Here is a 23,991-nt window from a genome sequence, read left to right as displayed (position 1 = left end):
TATAAATGAGCTCTGAGTTTTACCTAGTGCTGCCTTTAGGTTGAATCAAATGTTATTTATCCAACCTCTCTATTCATTGGCTCTAATTATTAATTGCTCCAAATGCTCTTTTGCTCTCAAACTCATTTTGACATTAAGCACTTAAAATTACAGTGACTAGATATTTGTAAAGACTACAAATAGTTTTGCAACAGCCCTGAAGTGAATGTGCTGAGTTTTGAATTCCTTCCTACCTTTAACTAGATGTTAAATTCACGTGAATTTACTTTCATGTGGATTATTTTACTCATTTTTTTAAGGAATTACAGTATCTTGAGTAGATTCTTAAAAAAGGATGGTTAGATAATACTCAAGTTTATAAATCCACCAATTGTTTGTTGATTGTCACCTAAATGGACTATTTCTGTAAAAACTGATGTAGTCAAGATTATGAAGTCTCCTAAGAAATGTTGCTGGGAAAAAAAAAAACCTGGAGTTGCAAGTGCAGGCAAGACTATATTACTGGCTTTGGTGTTTCCTTATTGCAGCAGCTAGTTTTGTTTGTTAGCTTTCAAACTCTGAAAGCAAACTTTTACCAACCAGCCACACTGGCCACCTCTTTCACATGCTGTCAATTCTCATGTGACGCATACACCAAATGCTACAGCCCCTCAGCTTATGTATATTTGTGGTTGAAGGGCTCCAGAAAAGCTGGTAGTGTGAGAAAAAGCTTAGAAATTTAGATGGAGTTAGTATTTTTATTTAACGGAAAAATATTCTTAGGGCAATATAACGGGTGGCTGGTTGGAGGCAGGATTGCTTTTGGCCAGCCGCATGCTGTGTTTCAGTGCAAGTGCTAACCAGGCTCGTGTGCGTGTGTGTGCTTTGCAGATGAATCAGCAAATGGCTGGAATGAACCTCAGCAGTTCCAGCAACGTGATGGGCTTTGGCCAGCCCCCCAGCACAGCCGCAGGATGGACTGGAACCTCCTCTGGCCAGACTCTCAGCACGCAACTGTGGAAATGAAAGTTGCAATAGAAATCTTTCCCAGAACAGCCACCTAACATTCCTTGTTCAAATACATTTACGTTTGCTGTTCCTTCCATGTACATATATATTCTTTTTCTTTTTCCCCAGCTGTTCAGATTAAGAATATAATGACTGACCGTGTTGTGGTCTATATTGATTTAAATTTGATGTAGTGAAAAGCAGATCACGAATATATTTATACATCATTGGAAGCATTTTCATACAATGCATATGATTTCATAGACCATATTAAGAAGCTGCTTAACCACATACTGATTTTATCCCTCAAAATTTTAGATCAAATGTTTGCATATAAGGGATGTAGCTATCATGTTAGTAATATCCAAAAATATGAACCCCAACTCCCCAAAATGACCCAGTAATCCTGTAGAAGGTACTGTATGAACAAATGTTTAATCATATATAAATAGAATGTAAATGTATCACTGAGCAATGTTTTCTAGTGTATCAAACAAATTTTGTTTCATCATACATTTCACTGTGATGTTGTTATGGTGTGCATAACAAGGAATGTGGTTATTGAAAGAAAGATAAACCTGGATGTTACTGTATTTCTATAAATCAATAGTTTATTCTTTTAAAAATGAGCATTTGATGCATTTGAGTTTCCTGTGGTAAAGTCTCCCGCCTGGCTGGGGAGGCAGGCACACAGTGTTAAAGCTGAGAACTGACAGCACAATATGCATTCAAGGTAACTCAGTGTGAACAGATATATTTTGTCTTGCAGAGAGATCCAGGTTTATGACAGTGATTGTGTTTACATTTTATGGTGCCTCGTAATGATAAAATGTTATTTCCCTATATTAAAAGGATAAATCCATAAGTGATTGTGGTCTTTTTATTTCATCGTTGTATGATCTATTTGACCGCTACTTTTAATGAAATAAAACATGTTAGGTTTGGAGGATCCATTTATACAGATATTTAGACCAACAGTTTGTGAGTTAAAATCAGTTTATAATTACACCATTAAGCTGGATAAATACAAAAAGTATATACATAAATAATGATTTTGAAAATACTCCATTGCAGCCATGTTTCTGTATGTGGAAACAGCGTTAAAACAAAGGTAAGTGTCAGTTTATTAAGCTGAGAGTTCAGAAATGCATGCAGACAAGTTAGAACAAAGCACACCCACTTGATTTGCTTATTAGAGTCTCTGAAAGCTTCATTTTGTTTCCACAGCAGTCCGTCAGGTCTCAGGCAGAAGCGGATGATTTTAGCTGTCTGAACTGGATCACGCGCTGGTGCGTCCGTTGTCCTGCTCTTGCCGTGGGACTGTCCCCCCACGTCATACCTCAATATTGACTGTGTCCAGGTGGTACTTTGGCTCGTTAGCTAGATTCACTTTCTCTGTTCGGGTGTGCCATACAAGAACCTAGAAAACACCCTGTGTGTCAGTAAAGTCATCTACAGGGATGACTCGAGAGCTTTTCACAAAGTGTGGCGACCGGTACCTTTGTGCAGTTGTTTGCTTTAGGCTCCAGTTCCTCCACTGTTGTTATCTGTTTCAGAAAATCCGATTCTTGCATTCCTGGTTGAGAACCACGACGCTTGAATACGGCTTTGGGATGTGACAGGATCACTTGAAGACTCACAGCAAATCCTTGGAGAGAGAGAGAGACAGAGAAAAGGGTTGAGAAAAACCTTTAGGCCTTACATTTTTCTGCAGTTATATTATGCCTAGAAATATTCCATGTTCTTTTTAAAAATGTGTATATTTGATTATGTGGATAGACAGTATTTGGTAGGTTTGTACATCCTACATTGTATTGTTTTGTTTTGTTTTGCCTTTAAGATACAATCAGATTTTTTTTAATTGCACCATATTTTCAACATGTTTAATGTGTTTCCCATCATGTAGGTATTATATGCTTTCTTGCCTGAAAAGTCAGGTGTTGCTAAAATTTTGGGTTAGTCTTCCTTTCTACTTTTAATTAAGAAATAAAACTCAATTATAAGTAAAATAAAATGTATGAAATTTATACTGTACAAATTGTTCCGCATTCCAGGGTGAAAGTCGGGAAAAAGGGTTAAAATATGTTACATCTGTGATAATTTAGATAGCTTTAGCCTGTAGATTTTTAACATCTTTGTTGAGGAAAGACGAGTCATACTAATGCTCTGTCTTAGGAATGACTTTTAGCACCAGTAGTCTGCCAGGCGGTCTCAGCTGGTCTGAGCCTGGCACAGCATGGTTCAAAGGATTTATTAAGTGTACACACCTCTCTGCAATTCTTTTCTCTAGTAACATGCATCAGGTTCCTCAAAGGGAGACTGCAAATGGAGAAATCGCTGGTTTGAACAAACTCACCCTCTCTTGAGAGAGCTCCCAGGAATCTCTAATTTGCCGTTATTTATAGAACTCTCCCATTTTCCTTCAGCAATGTTCAGTCATATGTATGATTCTTTACATATGACTCAAAAACTCCACTGATAGACTTGCAAAGAAAAATGACATCTGTAACTAACTCTGATTTTATCTGATTTATCTGATTGCCAAACCTACCAAAGAAGTCCTTTCTTCATCGGTTCAGAGTGGTCCCAGCTGTCCCTTTATGACACAAGTAGTAACAGTTTTGACATCAGTTCTGGAAAACTCCAAGAACATTTAATTCTAGTGCCAGTATTAAAATTTTATCAGTTTAAAATTGACCATAAATTCCTCTAACTTAATGTAGTTCTCACTCCTTTTTTTAGTAGAAATGTCTTGTTACTATGTTTTCCTTGAAAGTATCTGTGACTTTTACCAGGAGCCTTTTGAAGAGGAAAATATAAGGAAATAATAAATACATCACATGTAAAGAAAGGCACACTGAAACCACTTTGTCATGCTCTTGCTTGTAGGAAAGCAAAGGAAGACACCAGAAAGTTTCTTTTGTTTTCAGTAAGGATTTGGACCCTGATGAAGGCTATGGGTTGGATGTAAACTGAGGTCCCAGTTCACTGATGGACACAGAAAACATTTATACATTATATCTTTTATGTAGCTTTATACATCCTGTCCTGCCTGCGGTAGACAATAGGTGTCTGCACGGACCGGGCTTACCCACATGCAGCAGCGCAGTCTTGCTTCTCACTGCATAATGGAGCACAAGGTGGGATCTATCCCAGTGCTCTTGGTAGGCAAGTGTGATCATTTGGGAAGAGCTGAGGGTGGGAGTTTAAACTCAGCTACAGACAGTATTCACAGCCAACTTGCTGCACCTTGAAAGGGGGCTGGAGACTTAGTGCTGATGAACAAAATTGTCTGCTTGAGTTAAGTAGTTTTGGTTAGGTTTTGGTGGCCTTTTCTCCTCAAATAAAACAAACTATAAATTTTGGATGCAACTGGGCTTTAATAATTTTAGGCACCAAAAAAAAAAAAAGTTCTTTTGCATGGGGAAGGCATTTTTGGAACCCTGATCTGCTGTGTGAGCTGTTCTTTCTTTCTGAATATATTTAAGATTAAAGGTGCGCATGCATAAAGAAGAAAATTAAGTAAACACCAAAATCAGTGTCCTAGATTTAGTGCACAGAAAGAATCCCATTCTAAGCAGAAGAGATGCGGATTTTCCGCTGTTTATGGTGTCAATGTGGCTCCCTGGACCCACAGCCTATACTTATCTGTACAATAATTTCTCATAGTTTCTCTTGTTGCAAGACTTGCTCACTCTGTTGAGAAAATTGCATTGAGTTCTGAGGGTGGATTTCTCCTACACACAGATGTTCAAGTGGGCCATGGCCCCTGCATGTGACACGTGCCCTTGCTGCCATGCTATTGCAATATCATTTGAGGGTGCTGTCAAAACTCAGGCATCAAGTAAAAGTTAAATTATACACTGAGTCTTGCAGGTGGCAGAAACATGGACTACTGTGCACTGACTGGCCTGAGGTTTGTTTCCTCGGTCAGAGTCCATGCAGTCTTTGTTAAAATAATCCAATAAAGCAGCAACTTAAAGAGATAAAATAATTCAAGGAGATTTATCTCCTGGCTCTCTAGTACTTAGCTAGTTCTCTAGCTCTGTTTTATAACAGGTTTATTTTCACATGTATGACATTTTTTAAGAGACTTGAGAGAAAACCACTTTCTAGTGACAACTTTGACTGTATCAGATGCATCATTTTGGTGTCAGAAATAGAAGAGACAGCTCAGGTTTTGACCAGACTGGCACTAATTATTTCTCTCAGTAGATAGTGATCCTGTGCTAATAGATAAAAAGACACTGTTGTTTTGAATTCTATCACTAAACAGATTTATCTGTGATTACTGTCTTCAGCGTAGCATAACTGAACAGTGCTTACATGCATACAGTTATTTTACTTAGTCATTATCCCTGCAAGGTCACACTAGGCTTAACTTCACCTGAAATGCCACAAGACAATTTCATAGCTGGAGTGTGAAGAGGTGTTTTGAAGGTTTTTTGGTGTTTAATGCAAGGTTGCAAATTAAATCTCATTGGCTGAAGAGCCATCTAGATGAGAATTTGTGGGAGGACAAGATACCTGGGAGACATAGCAGATATTACATCTGTTCTTTCAATGTAAGCGGCTTCTGTTAATTCACACCTTGCCTTGTGTTAGATCCATGGCTTCTGTTAAAAGGTAGAACTATTTTTCTTCGTCCAGTTAAACTTGAGCCAGGGTTTGAAGATTTTGCTGTCATGGCTAATGTCATTGCTTCCTGGATGTTCTAAACAGGATAGTAGCTGAAGGCAAGCCGGAAACTTGGATGTTTATCATTTCTGGAGTGTATAAATGGTAATGCTCAGTGCTGATGTTGAAACAGATGTGCTGGTTTCCCCATAGATCAAGGTCCCACCTTTGGCTTGGGCTTTGTAGCTTTCAAGTTCTGTTCTCCCTGTGGTGTACTTTTTGGGTTGCAATAAGGCAGAGATGTCTAACCAGGAGATTTTGTAGTTAGGAACAACGGCATCTGCTGACATTATTTCACCATGAAAGAGGCACTTGATTATAAACTCAATGTTTAAAATAGTATTTATCCTTGGATGGGAGGGGAGGTTGGGAGTTTGGTTTGGTTTGGGTTTTGAGTGCTGGCTGCCATAGCCACTTAAATTTTTTTTGATTGTGACTTCCAGCAGTGGCTCTTCCAGATTCAGTCAAAATACACCATGTTTTGCAGTGCTGTGAATAGACTGGCATTTTGCTCAGGGAACCCTAAGAAAGATGAGATGTACTGAAGATCTCATGAATATAGCAAAATTCTAAAAATATATAGTAAAACAGATGGTTGCTCAGGCCCTAGTAGAGGTGCCTAGGGCAGAGTGGATGAGCTTTGGACCCCAAGTCCAGAATCTGCTGCCCATTGATTTACAGTCACCTATTCATCTCTGTGACTGAAGCAGCCCCTGGAATGCTAATGCAAAGCAAGCATCTGTCTTCTTGAACAACCTTCACATTGGGAGAATCACAATCTAGCTTTTTTCTTGAGTAATCCAAAATTCTGTCACTAGGAACAGGTCAGAAGTAAAACAACATGTAATATAGAAGATTTGAAATCAGATCCATACTAAATAACGTTGTGCCTGCCTCAGAATCAGTGTCACATTTTGCTTTCCACGTTCTCTCTCACTTTATTTCCCTGACAGTAAGCAAGTCTGTGTCAAACTCTAGAACCCACTTTGATTAAAAACTGAAGAAGAAGTTTGGAAATACCTGAAGTAATTTGTATGGTGTGTTGCTTGCCAGGCAAGAAGCAAGATGGGAAATGGCTACTTTGCTTTCTGAATCCAGTTTAGCATTGGAGAATAGCAATGCAGCTGCAAACTTCTCAAAATAAACAATGTTTAATGTAGTGACCTAATATGATTGCCATATGCAAGTGTGTTTCAAAGAATCAGGGGAGGTTGGCCAGCTAAGGTCATTGAGCTGAACCCATTGAAATCAGGACCTGTCTCCACTTGCAGTAGTTTGAATTTGGCCTTTTATTTTGCTGTTTAGAATATGAAGTTTATGTGCTTAAAGTCAAGGGTGTGCTTCCTCTGAACAGCCACAAGTTAAATCAGTGATCCCAAACCTTTCAAGCTGTCACTGTTATTACCCAGCCTCATGATCAAATTCTTGTGAAAATCACTGTGAAATGTCATTCACTAAACTAAAGGGAGCCTCCTTACCAGTGCATTGGGACATGATCACAGGACATTAACTGTAGACAGCTGAAATGTTTCCATATCAGTGTTACTGTATGTACCTATGCTGTTTGCATGGCAATATTTTTAAAAGAGATCCTTGATCTTCCTTATGTGCAGCATTCAGTGTAACCAAAGTTGCTTGTATGTGGAAAAATGGAGAAATGCCCAGCTGTGGACTACAGCATGGACCTAGGTTTGGTAGCAAGTCCCTGGAGGTGTGTTGGGAAGTCAGGAGAGAAGGGCAAGGGTAGGAAACTGCATGTTGACACACATCCTGTAGCCTGCACCTGCTCAGAAGCCTAAGGATTTGCAATTCTGTTCTGTTTGTGCCCTGCCACTCTATTCCCAAGGGGATTGAAGATGCAAATTCACATCCTTTTTTTTTTTTTTTTTTTAAGCAGCCTACACTGCATCCATTTCTCTCCTTGCTGAAATTAAAAATGAAATTCAACTTTTCCAGTATTTTTTGAAGACTAATAGAAGTTCTCTCACAAAGTAGTAACTCTTTGTTTGTGATTGTGCAATAACTTCCTCTACTCTAAAATTTAGTTTTGGGGGGTTTTTTTCTCTATGACCCTCCCTTACATGACTTTGGTCAAAGCACAAGCAGGTAATGCTCCTAGTGGAGCTGCTTTTCTCTCATGCCAGTGATTCAGCCAGCACCTGCAAGGTAAACGACTTAAGAACTTTCCCTGTATATCTTTGTGTCTGGGTTGGAATCCTCAGCCGATGTTGTGTAGTGGGTTTCTGCCTGCTGCTAATGAATTATGCTCTCACCTTTTAATGCCATCAGTAATCCCTTCTAGAGTACAGTATCAATATGTATCAGTAAATGTACAGGGACTGTTAAACTGCACAGCTGCATGGTTTGGGGCATTGAATACCTGCCTCACCCCTGAGGAATGCCTTTATGTGAACACCCAAATACTTATTTTTATGCCAGGTTGTACTACTTACTTGAAATGCCTCTACAGTGCAGAAAAATTCACCTGATAACCTTCTTGTCTTTGAGGTGATAACAACCATTAGTCCTCCTTTATTTACTCTTTTTAACCAGTTGGACTGTAAATACTGTATGTATTTTTATCAATAATTTCAACTAACAGTACTCTATTAAGATGAGAAAGGACTGTATACTGTCCTTTTCCCTCTCAAAAGATAGGGGTATCAGAATTTTTGAAACATGTATATTTCTACCCCATTCTTGCCCTTGTATTCCTACTTTTGCTCTTCCCTCCTGAGTATAGATGTCTGAGTGCAAATACCGTATCATGTGCTGGGAAACAGCTTCTGCTGTATCAGAAATTGGACCTGTGCACAGTGGTGATTCATGTGGCAGTTGTGAATGTATACAAAAGATTGTCTAAGCATGGACTGCCAGCAAGACAGAGCTGTGTGGTGTGCAAACGTCACTGCAGAAGATTGATTAGATCCATTTTGAAGCTTTTCTGCCTTCATCTACCAGGTGACAGCTGTCAGTGATTTTTCCCCTAAGCCCAGTGTTTCAAACTATATCCATCTACAGTTATCACTGTCATTCCGAATAACCAATGCAATATGAATAATTTCATGATAAAGTAGCATTTTACAACATGAGGTCTAAGAAGGTCTGCATTTGTACTGCCTGGTTTAGATTGATAAAATGACAGGCAGGGACTCCTTGCAAGAATTGCTAGGATGAATTAATTTACAATTAACTTATTTCAGACAATTCATACAACATAAAAGTTGCCCCATAAAAATAAAAACCAATTATAGTGAGTTCAGATACCACCAAGCAGCAAATTAATTAGACAAGATGTACAAGCTTCGACTTCCAGGAGAGTTAGTGCCAAAGGGCTTCACTGCTATCACTGTGGAAATTTAAGAAGCCGCTCGAATTGAGGAATGGGAACGTGGATGTACCACAGAGGCTCCTCACCTGCCATGTCAATAGCAAAGGGCCTGTCAGCTCTCCAGCCCGTGTACCAGCCGACGACTTTGCCGTTCTCCACGACCGGGCGCTCGTACCGCCGGCCTCCCACCAGGCCCACGGGCCACACCGACACCTTGCGCGTCGTCCGCATCTGCAAGAGGCAGGCACCGCGTCACTGCCGGCGCCGCGCGCTCCCACAGGGCTCTCTGAGTGCTCGTGGAAACCCACGCGCATCGGCAAGACTAGGAATTCAAAAGCAGTTCTAGCTCACAAGATCGCAGCCCAAGAGCTGCATGTGCCCACTCATTTTCTGTGAAATCTCCGGCTCTTAAGTCCATAGGCATCTCAATTCTACTTTAAATACCCTATCCATAATATCTTTTATACCAAGAGGTTTTAAAGCTGTGAAAAAACACAGGACGTTTCGTTCTTGTTTGTTTGGGGTTTCAAAGGCAGTGTAGATCTTTTTTATCTGCAAGACTACAACATTCTGACGGTGGGCTTATGTCTATAGGTTGCTGAGATACTGTAGAAACAGTGAGAGAAAATGCTATAATAACGATTAATACACACTTCACTAGGACAAGTACAATTAGTTTGGAACTTGTTAAAAATGCACTGAATAGAGGAAATTATGACACACAACTTTTTCCTACCTGCAGCAGACCTGAGATGCAGCTCAGATCTATCAAGGATTCATGAAAAAATATTTCTAGGGCTAAGTATTTTTAAAATCTGGGGTTTTTTTCCCCTTTAAAGGCTCTGCTAAATTTCTGAGAAAGAGAAAAATCAGGCCAGGCAGGATGCTTATATCACCAGCAGCAGTTTTTCCCAGTGGTGTAAATTAACTAAATGCAAAACTGGAAATGTGATCCTTATCTAGCATAGAAGAAGCCATAGGTACAAAAAAATGACTGTAGCAAGAAGTGTGCATGACTGGGAGTCACTTAAAGAAGGACATAAAGGTGCTGGGGCATGTCCAGAGAAGGGCAGCAAAACTGGGGAAAGGTCTAGAAAGTGAGTCCTATAAGGAGAAGCTGAGGGAGCTGGGGGTGTTTAGCCTGGAGGAAAAGCAGGTTCGGGGGGACCCTTATCATTCTACAACTCTCTGAAAGCAGGGTGGAGCCAGGTGGGGGTCAGCCTCTTCTCCCAGGTAACATTAGGAAACAGCCTCAGGCTGTGCCAGAGAAGGTTCAGGATGGCATCAGGAAAAGATTTTTCAATGAAAGGGTTGTCAGGCATTGGAGTGGTCTGCCCAGAGAAGTGATGAGGTGACCATCCCTGGATGTGTTGAATAAAATGGACATGGCACTTAGTGCTGTGGTTTAGTTGATATGGTGTTCAGGCAAAGGCTGGACTTCATCTTGGAGGTCTTTTCTAGCTGTAAAGATTATGAGTCTGATTCAGTGACTTCAGCTAACTGGTTCAGTGGTCCATTTTCTTCAGTAAACAGGAGATAATATGACACAAACCTTGACACACTGCCTCCGGTGGGAAAATTGGATATTCTGGCATGAGAACTTGAGCAAGTGAATGCAGCGACACAGCAGCTTGCACAACTTAACCACACTGGTTCAAAAGCCACTGTTTTAACTACTGTCCTTTAAATATGGTTCTAGTTAAACAAGCATTAAACTATTTCAGTGTAATGTGGGCTTAATTTGATCTCTTCTAAAAACAGTCTCGTCTTTTGTTGTAATTGAAATTTATTCCTTGGGGAAAGGTTATCCCTTTTTCTTTCCAAGCACTCCTCTCAGCAAAAACAAACACAGTTTTACATATTTGTAACTGCAGTCCCCTATCGATGGATGCTGAAGTAAAAGACAACCTTGGTTAAATATTAAACACTTCCTTCTCTCTCTGCCAAGGTGAAAGATTTATCATGCATATCATCAAGACTCAGAGGAGTTGCACCAGAAAAAAACAAAGACATCACATCAGCATGGTTCACATTTCTAAGCTAGAAACATTAGCAGATTCTTAGAACTTTCACATAAAATATAAAATGCATATTTAAAAATCCACAAAAATGAAGGCACACACAGAGACATGCACCGTCTCTCCCTCCAATTGTGTCTCTTCAGATTTGTTTATCAAAAATTCCTCTCTTCCACGCTAATAACTGTTGCAGCAAACTAGAACATCTCACTCAGTAGCACCAGCCCATAGCGCATAAGAGCAGGGTATGTATTCAGCTGGCAATATAGGGAATTCTTGTGATAAGGATTCTGTCCAAGCCATTGCCTGGTTAATTGCCAGTCAGAGACTGCCATGAATCTTTCTAAGGTTATTGATAAACTGTTCTTCCTGCTTAACTCTCCAATCTCTCCCACTCCTCCGTGGAGGAAATGCAGAGTTAGCAATTAGCTATTTGGATGTGGGAATCGGCCAAACCTTCTCATGAGGGTCTTTAAGCTCTGGATTTAATGACACCTCTCCTTTGCTTATTTTGCTAACAGCGTATTTACATTAACATCCAAACATACCAGACATGAACACAGGGAATCTTCCTCTTGGGCATGTCTACACAACAACATCAAGCTAAATTCACCCAACAGTGCAACAGCAGTAAATACCATGGGATAAACAGACATGGTGCCACTAATACCTCCTGGAGGGTGTGGATACCTGAACAAATTATTAGTGTTCAGAACAGCAGTACTTTGGCCATCCTGTGCCAACTGTCTGTACCTAAACTCAAAATGCCACAAGACAAGGGCAGGCACACTCTGACTGCAAGAGAGTGTCCAGAGCACAGTGCACCCAAGCCCTGCTTGTGTGCACAGGGAAAGTTTGGGCAGCTGTACTGCAAAATGAGCCAGGTTACACAGAACTTCTGAGCTGGGTGGCCTCAGCATCTATGCTGGCAGAACCAGATGGATTTACATTAATGCTCTGCAATACACAGTGCGTTGGGAAACCTTGTCAATTAAAAGTATCTCACTGACCTCATAAAACCAGCATGAAATGACCCAAGAAGTTTTAAATTCATAATCTTGTGTCAAATCTCAGTGTCTACAGCTATGTCAGTAAAGCCATCACACATCAGAAACAAGTAACCCTTTAAAGAGCTCCTGCTTTTGTCCTTGGGTGTCTTTATTCTCACAGGTTACATTTCTGAAGAATGAAATAAGCAGGTGTCAGGAATACAGCAATTCCTTCAAGTAAAAGCTGAAAGAGCACATCTAGACCAGTACTTATGCTAATTCTGAAATACCTCACAGCCTTGGGATATGCTAGGCAGATGAAAGTAGGAATATTTCTTTTAATCTTCTGAGAATAGCATTACTGCAGTTAACATACTGATATGTGAAGGCTGTATTTATGTATGATGGGGGAAAATCTATTATTTGGGTTAAAAGGGCCAGCTTGCACCTGGAATTTTATTGCTGCTAATCAGGACACAAAAAAATGATTCAAAAATGTGTTAATTCAGAATAGCTTTAGTGCCTAGGAGTTACAAACAGCTTCCTAACTGACACTCCTGTCATTGTAATGACAGCAGTAGCACACACTGTGTTAACACTCAGCATTTTAAGTGCTGGTCGCTTACATGAATGGTATTCACCTTACTTACACTTCACTCTGGGCAAGTTAAGCACCTGCTCTGTCCTAGTTAGACTTCTGTAGTTAATGAGATAGGACCCCACTGGCAGGATTCATCCTGCCTGGCTCTCTTAAGGTAGATATGCTTTTGTCCTCTATTTACTTTTTGAAAGGGGGTCTTGGGCATAGGAGGAGAGCAATGCACTGGGTGGGGAAGATGGTAGAACAAACCCAAATGAAGCAGGAGGGGAAGGAGAATTGGGAAGGAGTGGGCAAGGAAATGACAGAAGAGATGAGTTACAATTGACTGAAGAAATGCCAGAGAGGTGACGGGCATACAACAGTAAATATAATAACAACAGAGTAATCACCGAAGAATGGCAAGTGAAATGCAGGAAATGGAGCTGAGCAGTAAAAGTGAGTGATAAAAGCATTGCTAAATTTAGCATCTCATTAGTCAATCAAGAAAAGCTGCTTAATGGGATGCGCTGGACTGATGGGGAGCGAAGATATCAAGCCAGTAACAAAATACAAAAACCCAAGGGGAATGAAAGCAAATGACAGAGAAAAGGAAATATGGCTCTACATCCTGCAGTGCAAAAGCTTCCAGACTGGAACAACCATCTTGGTATTTTTGCAGCATGATGTCAGTATGTTTCTGCTTGGGATTCAAAGCCCTGTGTGAGGGTAAACCTGCTGCCACACACCTTGTAAGCTTTTTTCTCCCCATCATTTTAACCACCGTGTGATTTGTGATCTGTCCCGGTCAGGCTACAGGTTCACATCCTACCCCACACCCCTGCCCATCCCAGTGATACTCCAGCAGATTTCTATGCAAAATTCCATTTTATTATTACCAAAATCAGGATCTAGAGCTCCTTCACTACAACATATTCACAGGACAAAATTTTATGGGTTAAGGCATAAACACAGCCAGGTTCCCTGCCACTTCTCACACAGTCCTCTGCATTACTCATAGGCCATTTAAAGTCAAATTCTGCTTCAACAAAAGGTGTGTGCGAGCACTTTGACAGCCAGACAGTGATGCTGTTCCTGTTTACCGAGTCTTTGGACAGAGCTCCTGCCCCCACTGACCATCATTTCAAAGGAGGCACCGAGGCATAGAAAACCTGTGCCTGTGGCTTTTGTGGTTCAGGAACTGGGATACTTAGGAGTTAGGAACATCAAAAGGCAAGTTTGTTGTTGGCAAATTTGACTGTGAAGGGTATTCTCCACGGGAACACTTCTAGAAGGGATCTACAAATCAAAAAATGTGTCATTCATTGACATAACCTCCTCTACAGTTCTCAAAGGTGATCTGCTTCACCATCCTCCCTGCTAGAAAGCTTTCTTTCTAAGCATCTTCTTTAAACCTCCTCTGCTGATTTGTACACAATCTACATTGCAGAGGGAGGAGATATTTATTCCCCCTTTCCTCCAGCAACATTTTATATATAAGGTACAATGATTAATGTTTCTAAATTATACCAGCATCCTTGGGCACAAATGTCAATACTGCTTCCCTGCGGAAGAAAACTGTACCAAATTAAACTAAAGCAGTTAGCATCCAATTTCTGTGCATTGGGATAACTTCCAAAACATTTGCTACTCATTTTACTTTTGGGCCCTCCTATCTACTGGTTGTCTCATTCTACTCCCTATCGTTCTACTGGGTTGTGTTTGCCGCACCTCTGAAGAGCGGCTGACCCTGTGTAATTAATTTCACAGTAACAGTATCAGTTTCACAGGTAAAGCTGCTGCCGCCAGTGCAGAAACAGAGTACTTACTTGGTATTTTGTAACCAAGCATAAATACCTTTTTTTTTTTTTTTTCTTTTTTTTTTTTCTTTTTTTGTCACTGTTTCCTCTCATTTTTAAGCTATTTCATTCTCTGGCAGGCTTTTCTAATCCAGCCTCTTTAGCATAGGTATTACATGTCTACGTGGAAGAAAAATGTCAGTGTGCATTTAAAATCTGTCATGTACTTCTAAATCATTTATATACAAGAAAGGTATTTAATGCACTGCTAACTCATATTTGGATCACTTTTTATTCTGAAGAAAATAACCAATGACTACCAGCTAATATTTAATTCTGTCTAGACTACTGAATGTTATTTTTAAGACTATTGCAAAAAAATCTGATTTTACCAACCAGCTCCAAGAGATTCAACAAAAGATTTTCATGTTTTCAAAGACAGAGATTCACTTATATTACTTTTAAATCTTTTGCATAAAGATTTTTTATGGATCCATTAAAAATACATAGAAGTTAGCTTGATACTGTGTATAAAGTTTAGGACAGTTATGTGTTATTGAAGGAATGCTAACCCTTCTCTAGTCAAAGCTGGAATACATAGCAAATATTCACCTCTTCTAGAATGCATTTCTTGAGTTCTTCTCAAAATATTTTATAATGATGATCACAGGAAAACTGAAATCTGTGTGACATATGCAAGTACTTCTGTTCTATTTCTTTCATAACAAGGAATTCTTTTTTTAGGCTACTGAAATGACTGTTAATAGCCATTAGAAAATGTGCCACCATCATACATACCTTTTGATGGGGAAGGGCAGGGATACAAGAGAATTCAGTCTGAATCTGTGGCTCTTTGAATCTTGAGCTACCTGTAAAGGCTACCTCAGCTTAAGGAGAGCTGGATGAGCTCTGTCCTCTCATACCTCCTTTCCAGCTTTAGCTCTACCATCACATCCAGGGCACTCCTGTGCAGGCAACAGCTACAGCAAATTGAATTCTGCTCCACAACTCAGTGGGCAACAGGACTAATGCTAAGCTACTGAACGTTTGGGGTTTTTTTACCCCTTAGAAATGGCAATTAGGGCTGTGAACTACTCTGAATTCCATGCTGCAAGGCTGTATCCAAATCACACCTTAGAGTGTGGATTTCTCCAAGGAGACCCAGTCTGCAAATCCTCTCCTTGCACTCAGACATGGCAGTGTGATGTGCCACACTTGCATGCTCTAGGCACCCAGCAAACATTGCTACGAAATTCTGGACATCGATGACCAGAAGCCTGGGAGTGGCAGGGAGAGAGAACATGGTCTTAGATATGAGCATTTCAATTTCAAATATATCTCAATTTAGGTGTCTGAACAAAACAAAAGCGAAAGTGGCAGAAATAACCTAGATAGAAATCTCTAAAACTCAGTCATTTTGAATGCAGCAAGCTCACTTTCAGAGAGATACTGAAGACCTTTATTCTTCTTCTTGTACTCCTCATGCTGCTCACCCCTCACCTACAAAGGTTTCAGGGCAGTCTGCACAATCAACAGCAGAGTGGATCTCCAACACTAATTCCTCCAATTTGCATACATATCCAAACATTGACCACAGAAAGGATGGCCTTTGGCCAACCACTCAAAATATGGAAAGAGCAGAAAAAATGCCTGAGACATAGAAACATAGGAATTTTGTGAAGAGTTAAGGGAAGTGGAACTTAGCTGTCTATCTTCAGTTTCCAGTACTTAGGCTAATCCTGTTTTCAAAATCTCTTTGTGAAGGTGGAATGCCAGTATTATCTAAGTGTTTTTTTTCCTCTGGAAGTTTAAAAATGTGAAATCAGCAGTTGCTAGGCTCCAGTCACAATATTACAATAACTTGCATTCAGAAATAAGATGAAGCACAAATGCACCAGAAACTAAAAGAGTCACTCCAAAATGAACAGCCTGTGGTAAAAAATAGAAGCTATGGTGAGTCATGCAGAAACATTTGTAAAACATCTTAAATATAATAGTTGGAATTTCAGGCCTCTCAGAGGCTTTTTTATGAATGTAGGCTGACTTTTAATGCAGCGTGTATTTTCAGAAAGCAGATGTGTTTTTGATGGAGAGATGCACAAGGACACCTTCAGATGAACAGAACATACCTGAACAGAAAATATATAAATTATTTCTGACATCTGGATCCCAAAATAATAAATGACAAAATACAATATGCCAGAAGCACAGACACTAAAGCAAAAACATGATTTTTCACCTCACCACCACTACACTCTCAAGCAGAAAGAGTTGGGAATAACTTAAAAGCCACACCTCTACTCCTGGAAACAGTTTTTCATCATTGCAGCAGCCCCATTCAGTACTCAAAAGAATTTCACAATCACTGAACAGGTTGGTTCCTTCCCTGCAGCCTTTCCATAGAAGGTGAACCTTTCCAAATGCTAAACTGAGCCAATGCTCTAGCAGCAGAAAGACAAACCAGGCTCTCCACCTTATTCTAGAAAGGACAACTAAAACTGTTTAGATCCTGCCCAGTTTTGAGGACATAGTTTCACCAGTCAAAAACCGACCTATCCATCCACATACCATTGTAGGTCTTAGGGAAAAAAGATAATTATAAATAATACCCACAGGTTCCAGATTTACTACGGAAGGTAACATCTTCCAGACTACCGTAAACTGTTTGGGTTTTTTTCCTGATTTCATGGAACATGCTTAGCCTAGGTCTACTGGACCCAGCTCACTCCACATTAAATATAAAATACTCATTCTTATAAGCACCAGGCAGAAGTACTTTGGACAGAGATTAGACTTTCTTGATCAAAAGCTCTCAGAAGTGTCCCATGACATTCCATGCCAAAGCATGCTCCTTTTTGATCATGACCTCATGGCTTATACACTACAACACACAGTAAAGCCTTTGCTGATCTTGCTTTGTCAAAGGGCTCCATCTCCAGTAAGGACAGCAGGGAAACCCATGGCAAATGGGCTGCCTTAAACACAACCCTTCATGAGGTGCAGTTCCCTTGATCACCTTCTGCTCCGCAGCCCTGCTTGTTTGACCTCTGAGCAAAACACATCCCTAACACAAATGTTCCTCTCAGGCTGGCTTTACAGTCCCAACTGCCCTTGGTTCCCATCTCCCCAACATCTCCACTGCTGCTACCAAAATCAGCTTTGACTCAGCAGCAAGCCATTACAAAAAGGAGAGTCCTGCTGCTGGCACGGTGGGACCCCCACACCCCTGTGCCCGTGTCAGTGATGTGGTGAGAGTCACACAGCCAGCACAGGATGGTGCTGGGATGAGAATCCAGAGCTATTATTCCTACATTTAAACCACTCTCTCCTAGTGAGCAGACTGCAGTTTATCAGACCTCCTTTGGGAAAACAGCTGCTGGTCTGGAGAATTGCTCCTGGCAAGGCAACAAACTGAAAAAACTCTCTCTCAGGTATAGTTACCAACATTTTCATAACAGGAATTACTACCAGATTTCATCTGCAAAAGAAAAAAAAAAAAAAAAAAAAAAAAAAAAAAAAAAGAAAAAAAAAAAAAAAGCAGCATTCTGAAGCTGCTCTCTTCATGCTTGGAGAAGACAAGTACAATTTATGCTCATAAATCAATCAATTCCTGAAGGAGGGATCAGGATTTACCACAGAGCTGTCAAGTCAGAATCCATGAATACATAGATTTTCTTTTATCGAGTCAAAAAGCAACCAGCCCTCTAGCAGTGCCTTGACTGAAAAATCAGGCTCCTGGCTCACTCTCAATGTAACCTCCCACACATAAATCGCATCCCGTTGGCAAAGCCTGCCAAGGCACTTCCCTTAACTTTGCCAGGTCGGCAAGGCATCCCTCGTGTTACTACCACAGGCATCCCGGAGACCCTGCCAACAGCTCGTTAGTGACCCCAAAACACAGGCACAGGAACTCGCAGCGGCAACCGAAGCAAAAGCTCCTTCTCTCTCCTGTAACTGAGCTTTCCAAGCTCCCCATTTCTCAGGAAAAACTCATTGATGCATGCGTGTCTGCCCGTGAGCACAAGGCTCAGAACAAACAGCTCTTTCCCAGCGGCTGAAGGCAGGGGAAGGGGAAGCCGAAGGGTTGCAGAGGCTCCTGCTGGAGGTTACAACTCTTGTTAGCAAGAGGAAACACAGCTTGCCTGTTGTGTTTGCAATTTTCAAGGTTAACTCTTCAGACAGCTTTATCCCATCACTTTCCCGAATTTCCTAGCTAATTAGAGAGGTAATTTCTGCCTTTCTGTTTCATAATTTGCAGCAATTAGTAGAATAATGATAGAAATTTTAAAAGAATAAATGTGACCAGAAACCTTTTCAATAGCTGTGGAGCATTCAAAAGAAACACCAGCCAATACTGTTCCTTCAGCTTGTCCCTAATGTTGTTACTCAACAACAAAAAAACCCCTCCAAACAAACAGTAGGTATTTGTCTCCAAATACCTTTTGTCCCATAATATTCCTTGTGCCAAAGCGTTTTTTTTTGTTTGTTTGTTTCAATTAACAGACTCCCCAAGATTCAGTCAAATTAGCCTTATTTCCACAAATACATGTGAGCACTCCCATAACATCGAACATGGATATGTGAAATTAATCTGCATTATAATGTCCCGAGCACAGGTACACAGCACAGGTACTATGAGGATTTTAAAAAATCAATTGCAACAAAGGTTTAGCCCCTAGGCAAAGGTCCTTAAATTAGCAGCTTCAAAGCTGAATACCAAGTGGGCAGAAGAAGTAGGGCATCCCTGCTGAGTGGGGACCCTGCACCTGCTCTACACTGGAAATGGAAAGGGATGCATTACGGACCTAAACACGAACGAACCAAAGCATTTCTAAACCAGCTTTCTCTGGGGAATTGCATGTGCTTCACATTTCTGTCCATCAGTCCACTTAAAGTCACTGACTGTAAAGCACGCGAGGAAGAGCACCGCCCGGCAGCAGGGATGGGTGCTCACCTCGAACTGCAGCTCTGTCCACCGGCAGAACACACAGACCGCAGCACGTCTGAAGTGCTGTGCTGCCAACTTACTTTCCTGTTTCCCTCCCTCATTTCCCTGCCAAGGTTACTCTCCTGGCTGTCACAGAAGACGTACATGATCTTTCTTCTACTGTTTTATGTCCACTTATTAAACACCCTCCTTCCTGCCAGGGGAAACCCAGAAAGAAAGCTGGATACCCTCTGCCCCGAGCGCTTGCCAGTTCCCACCGAAGTGAAACAAAGCCCTTCACCAAGGCAATGAAGACAAAAACAGGTCCCTTCACAAAAGAGACTCCCGAAAGAGCGTTCAGTCGCTACACAAGAGATTTGGTGCTTTTAAGAGGGAAAAGCTTCAAAAAGGCAACTCCACGTGAAGAAGCCGGCTCTGGCTTAATTCATTAGCGCCAAGGAAAAAAACTGTGAAGACTGGCGGCTCCTGATGCGAGTTTGCCCTAAAGGGAGAGGGATGCAGCCTGAAAAAAACCAAACCGGAGAGCACTTTTCAACCCAGTTTTAACAAAAACACAGGATCCCTTATATAAACCTTAAACTTGCCTCGCTCGGCAGCAAAGTGAGAAAACAGCAGTAAAAACTTAGGGGAGTATGGAGAGAAGGGACAAGAGACTTAAAATCAAGAGAGCGGTGGTCACACAGAGGCAGCGCCGGGGAGCCCGGGTGAGGGACGGGCGCTGCAAGGTCTCCGGGCGGGGAGCGGCCTTGACTCCCCCGTGCCCGGTGTTTTCGGGTAAGGGGCACCGAGCGCGCCGCAAAGCGGGGATGGGGCACAGCCGCACTCGGGAGCCTGAGGAGGGGGAGCGGCAGGAGCCAGAGGGGAGGCGGGGAGCGGCGGGGAGCGGGGAGCGGGGAGCGGTGGAGCGTGGCTGCCGAGCGCGCCCCCCCCGTCCCGCACGCACCTCCTGGAACAGCTCCAGGCTGTAGGTGTTGTCGTCGTCGGCGAAGAAGAGCACCCCGGGCTGCGGGGGCGGCAGGTGCTGGTGCCGCTGCCGCAGCCAGGCCAGGCCGGCGTTGCGCTGCTCGGTGGCGCGGGGCAGCCCCGGGCGCTTGTAGCGGCGCGGCGTGGGGACGTGCAGGTGCGTGCAGGGCAGCCCGGCGCCCGCCACGAAGCGGGTCACCAGCTCGCTGCGCGCCGCCGCGTCCTCCACCAGGATCCAGTGGAGCCGCGACACCTGCCGGAAGGTGTTGGCCAGGCGGGTGAGCTCGGCCTTCTGCACCGGGCGGCTGTAGGTGGGCGTGATGGCATAGATGGTGGGCAGCGCTGCCTCGGGCCGCCGCCGCGGGGCGGGCGGCCGCGCCCCGCCGCTACCGCCCTCGGCCCCGCCGCGGGGGGACGGCGCGGGCAGCGGCGCCCGGCTGCTGTCGATGTCCAGCACGATGATGACGATGAGCACCCAGGGCAGCAGCAGGAGGAAGCGGCTGAAGAGCAGGGACTTCATGCTGCCCCCGGCGCCCTCCCGCCGCGCCGCCGCTCAGCGCCGCCCCATAGACGGGAGCGGCGGGGCCGCCCCCACCGCGCTGCCCGCGGGGCGCCCGGGCGGCGGCGGCGGTCGGGGCGGGCGCCGGGCGCTCCCTCCCTGCCTGCCTCCCTCCCTGCCTGCCGCGGGCGCGGGGACCGCCGGCGGGGCGGGTCGGGCAGCCCCGCGGTGCCTGCGGCAGCCCGGCGGGACGGCCGCCTGCCCCGCTCCCGCCGAGCCTCTACTCCGCCAGCGGCCGCCTTTCCTCCTCCTCTTCCTCCTCCCGCTTCGCCCGCGGCATCGCCGGACCGGGGCTCGGCGGGGGGCTCTGGGGAGACGCTCTTTCTCCTCCGCTTCCCCGGGCGGCTCTGGCGGTGCGCGGGGGCGGGGAGGGGAGGGCGGGCGGGGAGGCGGGAAGGAGGGTCCCCGCGGGCGGGGGCTCCCGCCCCGCCCCGCTCCGGCTGCCGGGCCCGGGCGCCGCGGGGAGGGGGCGGCGGCTCGGGGAGCTCCGCGCTTGGTGCCCTCGGGGGAGGCGCCGGGCTCCCGGCGGGGACGGGGGCTCGGGTGGCGGCGGGGCGCCGCTTCTCTCCGCGCGGGCGACAACTTCGGCCCGTGGCCGGGACGCCTTCCCCGGGACAGCGCCGGCCGGCCGATGGGCAGGGCTGGGCTGGGCTAGGCGGACGGGTCCGCGCCCGAATACTCACCCCTCGGAGCGGCGGAGAGCTTCGTTTCTGCTTCGGTTTGGTTTTCGGGTTGTTTTCCCTTCTCGGCCGAAGTAAGAAGTTGTAAATAAGGCGGCGATTTCCCGCAGCTCCCCTCGGTGCCCGTCAGTCGGTGCCGCCTCCCGCCCCGCACCGTCCGCGCTCCCTGGACCGCATCTCCCCGTTGTTCGGGCGTTCAGCCTCCCCGGACATCACACGGACTCGAGAGCTCCCTCTTAAAAAGCATACGTATATCAGAATTTCGTAATAATCCACCCGTCTTTACTTTGAGAAAAAGGCATTCATTCATCAGGTGCTGCAACACCCATGAAATGCACAGTCGAAAACCTCTTACAAATCCTTTCCTCACAGGGAGGTTTCCGGTGCATTTTTCAACACTCCCTGCTGTCATAACTAAATACTTTCTTACAGCTTGAATTATGCCTTTAAAACTTCATGCCGCATAAGAACACAGTAGCACAGCAGTAGAGTTTGCAAATTACTGACTTCTCCACGATTCTGTTGAAAACGTAGAGTATGAATGATGTTCTCACTGGCTTCCGAGTTGAGATAAGAAACAGAATGATTCGTCATTGATACTTTGATTTTTGGTAGAAATAACATGGCTCGCAGAAATCGGGAATGCCTGCACGCCAGCCCCCGGGGATTACACCACTTCTTTCTTTCCTGGTTTATATTCATCCTTCACATCTGCATGTGTATAAACAAACGTAGATAATGTGGACACTATGTCTATCTGTCATTCATATCTATCTCCAATTGATTTGTTATTCAAAAGGACACACACATAGAGGACATCGAACCGATGTAATGTAAGCTGAAATTTATGAGAAAGTGAGTGAGACACCTGGCCAGGCACTGAACATCTGAATGAAGAAACATCTGTGTAGCAGAGAGCTAATCAGAGTTAGCATGTCTAGTGGAGGAGTGGAAGGGTTGTTATGTGATAATGAAATAATATGGAGGAATGGAGCAAGCATAAATAGTTCAGTATGTTCAAATCAAGAACACCTCAGACACAAAATTAGTTGCCAGCTTTATGCTGATACAGTTTATCTAGAGGACAATCGCCTAAGCTGTGTCTCTCCAGTGACTGCGCACACTATCGTTTTCTCATTTCCAGTACAATTCTATTTACAGAGATAATTCGTTCAAATAATGCAAACATGTTGTATCAAAGCAACATACCAAGAAGATACTGTTTGTTCTCATTTGCAAGTCAGCAATCATTTGGAGAAGTTAATTCTAAGCTTGCCATTTTTAGATACTCTACGATGCCACGTCAGGATTCTTAAAAACTTATTATGACAGAACCTAGAAACTCAGGGTTACAAATGGATGTGTTTCATTTGCATTCTTTATGGCCAAATATATTTTAATATTTTAAAAGTACTGTTTTTCCCTTTATATTACCTTTCATCCAAAACCATTATCTTTTGTTAACCTGTTGTATTCAGAGCCTATAGAGGATACTTAGTAGTTTAGGACTACAAGACCTTAGTAAAGGCAGCAGTAGGAATAGCTGAATGTGATTGCAGCACTTTAGGAAGGAGCACAAACAGCAAGCACCAGGGAGGTATCCCGACGAGCGGTGTGGTGATCTTCCATCTCTTTAATTGCATTCCTGCAAGCTGGTAACTCTGTTTCTCTACGCTTGATAACAAATCCTCGCTGCCTTTACTCCTATCACGGCCCCTGTAACAGCAGTAAGAGACACGTGGTTGTTTGATAACAAATTGCAAGGACTACGTTTTCCCCTAAGAACCATTGTAACATTTTCAGGCGCCACAGAACAGGCTCAGAGGTCGTGAGCCAGATCATCCGGCGTGATATCAAAAAATGCAGCAGCGGTTTCTGTTAGCTTCATGTGCAGGTTATTTTAGATGGAATGGTAAAAGATAATGAAGGCACTACATCCAACCAACTGCTATTTATTAAATTGCTGCTTCCTGATAAGCAAAGCAGAATGATGTTCCTCTACAAATCGGAAGAACCCAGCCAAATTACCACTCCATTGGTGGGGGACAAACTTTCTACAGAGATAGTTTTTTCAGCTGAACACCTTAGCACTGGTTATTATAAAAATTGTCACATCTGATTTGAGGCCTCAGGTGCAACTCTGAAACAAAGGACGAGTTTCTAACTTGTGATGGATGGTACCAATCACTGTGTGACTCAGGCTGTTCCTATGGTTTCACACATAGTATGCAGCACAGTGCATATTCTGGGGAGTATCAGAGTGTGTGGGCAGGCATTTCTCTTTAGGATCTGGTCCAGAATTGTTTGTTTGCAGTAGTTTATGGCTTGGCTCATCTATTATGGTGTTGTGATTGCTGCCCCCATTCTCCAGAGATTTTTTTTCAGAAATATGTCAGGACCTGGCATGAAATTTTTCATTTGTTTTCAAAAACAGCTTCCTCTGCCTCAGTTTCTTGCACTTCT

The 23,991-nt window shown here is 43.4% G+C and overlaps 2 protein-coding genes across 10 annotated transcripts in view; one reads left to right on the top strand and one right to left on the bottom strand.

The window, feature by feature from the left end:
* SMAP1 (small ArfGAP 1) overlaps positions 1–1,852 on the top strand; it is a 98,401-nt gene extending 96,549 nt beyond the window's left edge. For all 7 annotated transcript variants that reach the window (XM_040058325.2, XM_040058328.2, XM_040058327.2 and 4 more), the window contains one exon: positions 871–1,852. In XM_040058325.2, coding sequence (XP_039914259.1) covers positions 871–1,005 — 135 coding nt within the window. In that variant the 3' untranslated portion in view covers positions 1,006–1,852. The remainder of the gene's footprint in view (positions 1–870) is intronic.
* Positions 1,853–1,965: 113 nt separating this feature from the next.
* Positions 1,966–21,678, bottom strand: B3GAT2 (beta-1,3-glucuronyltransferase 2). Of its 3 annotated transcripts, none has more exons than XM_058419685.1 (4): positions 21,532–21,678; positions 9,082–9,226; positions 2,487–2,635; positions 1,966–2,407 (listed from the first exon to the last, which is right to left on the bottom strand). In XM_058419685.1, the coding sequence occupies exons 2-4, from the start codon at positions 9,224–9,226 to the stop codon at positions 2,321–2,323; spliced, it is 381 nt and encodes a 126-aa protein (XP_058275668.1). In that variant the 5' UTR covers positions 21,532–21,678; the 3' UTR covers positions 1,966–2,320. The 3 variants fall into 3 exon arrangements, with proteins under 3 accessions (XP_058275668.1, XP_039914266.1, XP_058275667.1); XM_040058332.2 differs by lacking the exon at positions 21,532–21,678 and adding an exon at positions 20,270–20,858; XM_058419684.1 differs by lacking the exon at positions 21,532–21,678 and adding an exon at positions 20,489–20,854.
* Between the last annotated feature and the right edge of the window lie 2,313 nt (positions 21,679–23,991).

The sequence above is a fragment of the Hirundo rustica genome, chromosome 3 (genome assembly GCF_015227805.2).
Source record: "Hirundo rustica isolate bHirRus1 chromosome 3, bHirRus1.pri.v3, whole genome shotgun sequence".
Lineage (NCBI taxonomy): Eukaryota > Metazoa > Chordata > Aves > Passeriformes > Hirundinidae > Hirundo > Hirundo rustica.
This window is presented reverse-complemented; position numbering and strand designations above follow the sequence as displayed.

Coding starts and splice junctions, on each gene's coding strand:
- B3GAT2 (XM_040058332.2), bottom strand. CDS start 20,809: ATGAAGTCCCTGCTCTTCAGCCGCTTCCTCCTGCTGCTGCCCTGGGTG. Junction 9,227..20,269: donor GCCTGGAGCTGTTCCAGGAG/GTGCGTGCGGGA, acceptor TGCCTCTTGCAG/ATGCGGACGACGCGCAAGGT. Junction 2,636..9,081: donor CTTTGCTATTGACATGGCAG/GTGAGGAGCCTC, acceptor TCTCTCTCCAAG/GATTTGCTGTGAGTCTTCAA.